Below are 8,215 nucleotides of genomic sequence, written 5' to 3' on the forward strand. Positions count from 1 at the left end.
TAATTATCAACAGTTGCATATAAGACTTTATCTACCCATAGTTTGAATCCTCTAAAAGATTCTGAAAAAGTTAGCTTACTGCTAACATTAAGACAGCCAGTCCTAGTAGTAACCTAATATCATTCACTACATATTATATACAAATAAACTAAGTATTCATGAAAAAATTATTTATTTAAGTAGTAATTTAAATTGCAGCGTTCGCGCATTTTTTTGTAAACAAAACAATAAAAATAACGAAGAAAAATGGCGGGGTTTCGAATAACCTACTTTTTTTTTATTTTACCGGCGCGCGACGTTCTGGTAGTGTGGAACGCGCGTAAACGAAAATGTTTTTTTTTTGAAATTCATACAGATACCACGCATCGAGCAATAAATGTGTGGCTGTCTGTTGAAGCTTTTTGCGCATGAAGTGATCGAATAAATAACAAAGGAGTGTTATTATGAAATTCAGTACAACATTACATCATCCGTTTGGATGATGTAATGGTTTAATAACCATTACATCACCCAATGTTCTAATGAACATTGGGTGTTTTAATGTTGGCAATAAGCTAACTGTTTCAGAATCTTTAATAGAGGATTTAAAGCATGGGTGTCGATAAAGTATATTATAATATAAACTCATAAGTCATAGTATGGATAAAAGAAAAGGTTAATTAATAACTAGTTGAGTGTAATACTTATTATAATATCTTTTGGGATTGCAAGTGAATTGTAAATTTCACATTTTATTTATTTATTTATTACACTGTTTTAACACCACGTAAACAAAATATAACTTAAATAGATAATAACGTACATAATAATTCCATATGGAACAAATGACGGCCTTATATATTATACTCTTCCAGGTAACCATTTGTAATACAAGAAAAGAGAAAAGTACATTAAAAGGGTAAGAAAGGTGTAATAAATATACTTAAACATAATAATATGGACTATACTAAAATATAGATTAATATATAAGAGAGTAAAATAATACATAATAAAAAAATTTAAACAATAATTTACATTTCTGATGTTAAATATTGTTGAATTATGTTGATGGATACAATACATACAGATACTATCATATAGAGGACAGATAATGTTTTTTTTGTACTTTTTTAAAGGAGGATAATGATTGTGCTTGACGAAAATTAAGAGGCAGTTGATTCCCAAGAGTGATGGCATTAATGACAGTAATTAAATTTCGCATTTCTGTTCTTTCAGAATATCAAGCACGCATAAAGATTTTAAACGTAAAGATTAATATCCAATTGTAAATAGGTGATATATATGGTATATGTGAGTGTGTAGTTAGCATGAGTTAATTAAAATCAGTATTAAATGGTAACCCTAGCGGCCCATATGTGGTCCGTCCAACATTTGGACTACTTTCAAAGTTTACATTGTCGTATCCATAAATGGACTTTTGTTCAAACACGTTTTTGTTGAACTACTGAACGAGCATGTATTTGTAGTGAACTGAAACTTGATTAATTAAGTATTCACTGTTTTATTTGGAAAAGCAAATTCCAAAGTTGAAATATTGCTTAAATGTCTGACGAGTGACTGAACAACTATTTTTATTTACGTGAAATTTTCGTGCAACATATCGTGAGTTTGATTCTCATTTTTCGTTTAGGTTCCCATTACCATTAGAAATACCTACGTATCACGTAGACTGTTCCTAGTGACTAAGATCTAGTAGGTACCTGTTGGCTTACGCGATAAATATCAAAATTGAAATGTTTCTTTATAATATCAAAATAATAGCTTTGTAACTAATATATTATATTTAAATTAAGGTTAAGGCAGTACAGAAGATAAGTTTCAAACCTTTTGTTTGGAAATGGAGAAAATACATAATAAGGTGAGATCTTTACGTAAAGCCAAAAAATTTAGCTGTTCATTGAATACTGGATCCGCGACAATTCGAGGAGTCTTGTCTTGCAGGCGATCCTCCTGGTACGTCAACACGACTACTACTCCTCAAAACGACCTCCATCAAATTCAAATTAAAGTAGGTACAAAATGTTAATTTTGTAAGTGTGTCACAAAAATAGCACTTTTACATGAGTTTACCACGATATCAAAAATTACCAGTATCTAGTGAAATAACTGGACAAATGAGATTTAACATCATATGTCTCAAGGTGACGAACGCAGTTGTAGTGCCGCTCAGAATTTTTGAGCTTCTCAAGAATCCTGGGCGGCACTGCATTGTAATGGGCAGGGCGTATCAGTTACCATCAGCTGAATGTTTTGCTCGTCTCGTTCCTTATTTTCATAAAAAAGCATTAACTTCACCATCATAATATTATCAACACCGAGAATATCCAACTCCTCGACTACGTGGACCTAGGAGGACAAAAAAGAAAAAGAACAGAAAAAGAAACTACCCTGGTTAGTAAGTGTACCTACTGAAAACAGTGTAATAATAGGTAACTAAATTGCAGTGAACAATAGGTACCTATATTAGGAAAAGATCTAATTGCCACTTTATTAGTTTAGTTTCGTTTACTTACCTTTTTAATTTAATCATTGCTTATAAGCCTAAGGCTAGATTGTCAGTAAAATGATAAAACCGAAGTTGTATCTTGTGACGTAATATACCATTACGGTTCCAAATTGGACTTTGAACGGTACGTATCAGTAAGCGAAAGTAGTAACTAGTAATTACTAATTAGTCATAACTTATAACTGATACACTGATATGTTAAATGTTTACACTGCACCGTTCACAGCAACAACATTCTTATAATAAATAATAATATTATAACACGCTGCGGTCGAACGTGTATCGTGAATCATGATTCACATAATTCGCTAACAAATTACACAAAAAGTAAATACACAAATCAGTAGGCGTGCGCAGCGCTCACGCATCGCACGTGTCCCCGCGCCGTATATAACTAGATTTATACAAAAAATATGTATACAAATCATAGTGCTATTGTGTTCACTCAGTTTTTCATACATAATTAATATTATGATAAGTGAATTTTCAAACACAAACGATAAATAAAGTGTATTGAATTTGTGTAATGTTATGACATACATAACCTTAAATCTACGACGGCCTTCACTCTTGACATAGAAGTGTATTCATTATCAACACAGAATTTAATGTTATTTGTGTTAACATAATATTCGCGATGCGACATCGAAAGAAGTTAGTGTTGTTTTCTATGTTTTTAATGAATTTGATCGATCAGCCGGCCCCAGAAGTAGTATTGGAGCAAGGGAAATTGGTCGGTAAAATAAGCACAGATGGATCCTTTTTTGAATACATTGGAATTCCTTATGCAACATCTGACATTACTACACGATTTAAGGTTAGTTTAGGTAAATACTGTTTTTGTTTATATAATTATATTGTTTATTGTTATAAATTTGAATATTTTGCATAATTAGACCACTTAGTAATTAATAATAATTAATCGCGATAATTGTACTTTACTTTCTTAATTAACGTATGAACTAGTCATGTAGGTAATTACAATAAAAGCTACGCATATTTAATGAATACTTAATCAATATTACTTAAATCTAAATAGCTGCAAAATGTAAAGCGAACTGTAATTATATATATTTTCCACATATTGTACTACATACAAAATAATATGTGATGTACAATCTATCAATTTTTTTGGACGTTGCGGTAGTCGTACCTGCACCTCTCGGGAGAGACGCCTAAGCTCTTAAACCAATTAGCCAACACATTATCCATAAATCTTGGTATGTTTCGTCAACTCTTTAGCTGTGATGAAAGAACTGAGGTGTATCCCGAGAGACGCGTAATCAAATCGGGCATGGCATGTAAATTTGTATATTTGATCCCAGAAGTGAGGGGAAATCACAGGAACGTTACAAAACTATCTATTTATTAATAAAGAATCCAAGGTTAATAAAAGGCATCAGTCTTTCAAATTTATGAAAGTAAAGAGTTGTGTTTATGATGTTTACTTCATGTTTAATACATGCCTTTGATCATTCTGATCTTACTATTATGTAAATATTTTCAGGCACCCGGACCCGCTCCATCCTGGAAGGGTATTTACAAAGCAATCGGCGATAAAGGAATGACAGTCTGTATTCAGCCAGGTCTTTTCAATGTTATCATAGGTATTGAGGACTGTCTCATGGCTAACGTTTACGTACCTGCTATGACATCACGACCTCTACCTGTCATGGTTTTCATTCATGGGGGAGCATTTCTGTTCGGTAGCGGTGGAAAGTTTTTGTATGGGCCAGAGTTTTTTATGAGGAAAGAAGTCATATTAGTGACATTTAACTATAGGTTAGGAGCATTAGGATTCACTTGCTTAGGTATAAAAGAAGCACCTGGAAATGCAGGACTGAAAGACCAAAGAGCTGCATTGCGGTGGGTTAAGAAAAATATTGCTGCATTTGGCGGTGACCCAGATAACATAACCCTCTTCGGTGAGAGTGCTGGTGCGACTTCTACTGCCATTTTGAATATTAGCAATTCGACTGAAGGTCTGTTTAATAGAGTTATAATTCAAAGTGGGACTTCTATATCTAACTGGGCAATAAACAGAAATCCAGTATGGAGGGCAAGTCTTGTGGCCAAAGCATTAGGTTTTGATGCCGAGGATCCATATGATCTTTATAAAATATTTAGTGAAGCAAATGTTAACGATTTGATATCAGTCCCACCTGGTAAACCTGTGGAACTCTTCTTTGATACTGAACTATTACATCTGCCATGTATAGAAAGTATTATTCCAGGAGAAGAACCCATTATTACTGATTTACCGTTTAATATTCTATCAAAAAAAGTAAAAGATATACCTATGATCATGGGGTCAAATACGAAAGAAGGAATGTTCTTGACAACTTTTGAAACGGATGAAAGCTTGAGTCCAAGAAATAGCAGATACTTAGTTGCTAGTGATTTACGATTTAAAACAGAGGATGAAGGAATGGAGGTATCACAAACTATTCGGGAATTTTATTTTGATAATGAGCCTTTATCAACAAAGAATATAAAAAATGTGACTAAATTTTATACGCATTTATTTTTTGAAATACCTGCTATGCAAGAAACAGAACTTTTATTAAATCAAAATGAGTCACCAGTATTTAATTATCTATTCAACTACTCTGGTAGACGTAATTTTGTAAAGCAACGAACTATCTTCTCCAATGAAGAAGGTGCATGCCATGGCGATGACCTATTTTACATGTTCAATTCTCTTTTGTTGCCATTCAGAATTACAGAAAAAGACTGGAATGTGATGGAACAATTTACTAATATGTGGACTAACTTTGCAAAGTATGGGTAAGTAATGATATATTATACATTATTTTGTAACATTATTAGCTAAACGATTTGTTATTTTTTTTAAGTATTACCCTCACTTTTGGGATTAAATACACAAATTAAATTTGAACACAAAATTTATGAACGATGCGGGTCTCGAACCCGCGACCTCTCGCGTTCCGTGCGAGCGCTCTTCCAACTGAGCCAACCGTTCGAGTGACGTAAGGTTCATAAATTTTGATGTTTTGTCGAACTCTCACTTTGAACAAAACAATAACATATCAGGCAGATCTACTTTAGTATCTTGATTAGGAAATTGAATTGAGATGTTGCTCTTTCAAATCTCATCAACTTGTTATTTTATTTAAAGTGATAGCCTCACCTCTGGGTTTAAGTACCTACACAACTTAAATTTGAAAACAATTTGTGTATGCCAGCTAGTTGTGTCGAAAATAATAGAAGTACCCTTGTTCTAATAACCTATGTCAATTATTATCCAATATCATAAAAAGAGGAGATCCGTAGGAGAACCAAAGTTACCGACACAGTCCAAATGATTGCGAAACTGAAGTGGCAGTGGGCAGGGCACATGGTTCGACGGACAAATGGCCGTTTGGGCAGTAAAACCACGTACCGGAAGATGCAGTGTTGGTAGGCCCCTCATAAGATGAACCGACGATTTGGTCAAGATCGCCGGAATACGTTGGATGAGGGCAGCGCAAGACCGATCGTGGAAATCGGGGGAGGCCTTTGTCCAGCAGTGGAAGTCTTCCGGCTAGTGATGATGATGATGATCATTAAAAGAGTATCTTTTAAAATGACAAAATAACAATTGTTTCTTTTTAAGCATCAAACTAAAATCCCATTAATTCGATATGGTGTGGAGCTACTCATAGATACATAGATAAATCCACCATAATACTCGTATAATATGCATTATTACAGTCGTGACATCGATATGGCTGCTGTCGTGATACAGTTTTACAACTCTTTGATGTAGGGGTATATCCATTGTGTTTGTGTGTGTCTGCCCCCGATCGGACAGGCCCCAAACTATAATCATGCTATTTTTAGTAGGCATTATGTAATAAACATTAAAAGTACTATCGGTGACAGAAATGTTTAACGAGTTCCAAGTTACGACAACGTTACGAAAGATTGTTGTTCTTTACTAACCCTTAACAAATCCTTAACTTACCGACGACGAAACTAGATTATTGATACCACAACGGCGACTATTTCTGCCGTGAAGCAGTAATGTATTAACATTAACAGTCTGAAGGACGCCGTAGATAGTGAAATTACTGGGCAAATGAGACTTAATATCTTATGTGTCAAGGTGACGAGTGCAATTGTCGCCAAGTGTTGTAATTGTGCGCTAAGAATTTTTGGGTTTTTCATGAATTCTGGGCGGCACGGCATTGTAATGCGTATGGCGTATCAATTACCATCAGCTGAACGTCCTGCTCGTCTCCTCCCTTATTTTCATAAAAAAAACTAATAAACGTTCTTATACAAATCTAGGATCAAAATTTTGTACACTGTCTAGGCTCCTTTATTATCCACTTGATTTACTAACTCGATATAGCAAAACAACAAGCTTACATTTCTTTCTGATGTTAATATTATGATAAACACAATTTCTAGATATTTCGGTGACATGCTTACGTAAATGCATTACATTATCAATACGAGTAATGTGTTCAAAGGAAACAGTAGATTGCTTTTTCTTCATTTTTTATTCTTTAATTATTCCTTTTAATTATTATCTCAGACCAAAGTTCGTCATAGTATCGGCTGCATTTCCGCGAATTAATAGCATAGGAATTAATACAATGAAAATAACTAAAGTAAACTAGGTGAGCCGTATCTATGTCATCAACTAATTATCTTATCTTTTTAACTTCCTTTGCAGTAAAACTGGTTCTATAAGCTAATACTTCAATTTGGTGGCCCAACTATGATTCAGAATCAAGCGTATTAATTCCCTGAATTTAAGCAGATTCAACAGGTTTTTAGGTCCTGTCCCTGAATGAAACGTTCGCCTTAGAACATTTATACGCATAAAAAGACTATGAGAGTTACGCAAACGTCGAAAAAAATGAGTTTAGTACTAAGCTCATTTTGAGCAACTCACGCGCACTTACACAAAATGTCATATAAATCGCGCGTGTAAGATGTAGCTTGTTGAGCATACTAAACTAATATTCCTTGCCTGTTTTTGACTCTAGCTAGACATATTAATTATCTAAGTTGAATGTATTCAATTTTATATTTTAAGTTTTCGTGTCGTATATGTATCATGTATGTTTGAACTTATTCCAAGCCATGCTCCTCAATTGTGTTTATAATTTTATTTTTAGTTACATATAATTTTTATTTTTTCTTCAGGGATCCTACACCAAAGAACAGTCATGTACCAATTAGATGGGAGCCCAGTTCGAAGACTGAAGGCTTGAAGTTTCTATATATTGATGAAGAATCAAAAATGGGACCGATGCCTGATAAGAAAGCTTACGACTTATGGAAAGGAATTTATCAAAAATATAGAAAACTTAATGTCAGCTTACCTTCTATAGAAATAAATAACGAAAAAAAATAACTTACCTTCTTAATAAAGGAATGTTAAATTATGATATTTTAATGAGTTTATATATTTATGAACTACCAAAAGAATTACATATTATTTGATTTTGATTATATTTGGTTGAAAAATAGACTAGAGATTGGGAAAGGACACAAGCTAGCAAAAAAATTATGAACGGGTTGAAATAAGGGATGAAATTTTCCATGGGAATTCGTCATTTTCGGAGATAAAACCATGAAACTTTTTATTTAGGCACTTGATAAGAAGTAATTTGTAAACATTTGTTCGAGCATATTTGAAATTTACCTACACGGGGATGAAATAGGAGATTAAATTTCACAGGGAAATACTTT

At 33.5% G+C, this 8,215-nt stretch overlaps 1 protein-coding gene across 1 annotated transcript; it reads left to right on the forward strand.

The window, feature by feature from the left end:
- Positions 1–3,185: 3,185 nt before the first annotated feature.
- LOC126972973 (bile salt-activated lipase-like) lies at positions 3,186–7,877 on the forward strand. Its single transcript, XM_050820080.1, has 3 exons — positions 3,186–3,333; positions 4,014–5,293; positions 7,667–7,877. The coding sequence occupies exons 2-3, from the start codon at positions 4,071–4,073 to the stop codon at positions 7,875–7,877; spliced, it is 1,434 nt and encodes a 477-aa protein (XP_050676037.1). The 5' UTR covers positions 3,186–3,333; positions 4,014–4,070.
- Positions 7,878–8,215: the final 338 nt, after the last annotated feature.

This window comes from Leptidea sinapis, chromosome 28 (assembly GCF_905404315.1).
Source record: "Leptidea sinapis chromosome 28, ilLepSina1.1, whole genome shotgun sequence".
Lineage (NCBI taxonomy): Eukaryota > Metazoa > Arthropoda > Insecta > Lepidoptera > Pieridae > Leptidea > Leptidea sinapis.

Bases quoted from the DNA above. Each gene is read 5' to 3' on its own strand.
- LOC126972973 (XM_050820080.1), top strand. From the start codon at position 4,071: ATGACAGTCTGTATTCAGCCAGGTCTTTTCAATGTTATCATAGGTATT. The intron at 5,294-7,666 runs GTAAGTAATGAT...TTTTTTCTTCAG, and splicing joins ACTAACTTTGCAAAGTATGG to GGATCCTACACCAAAGAACA.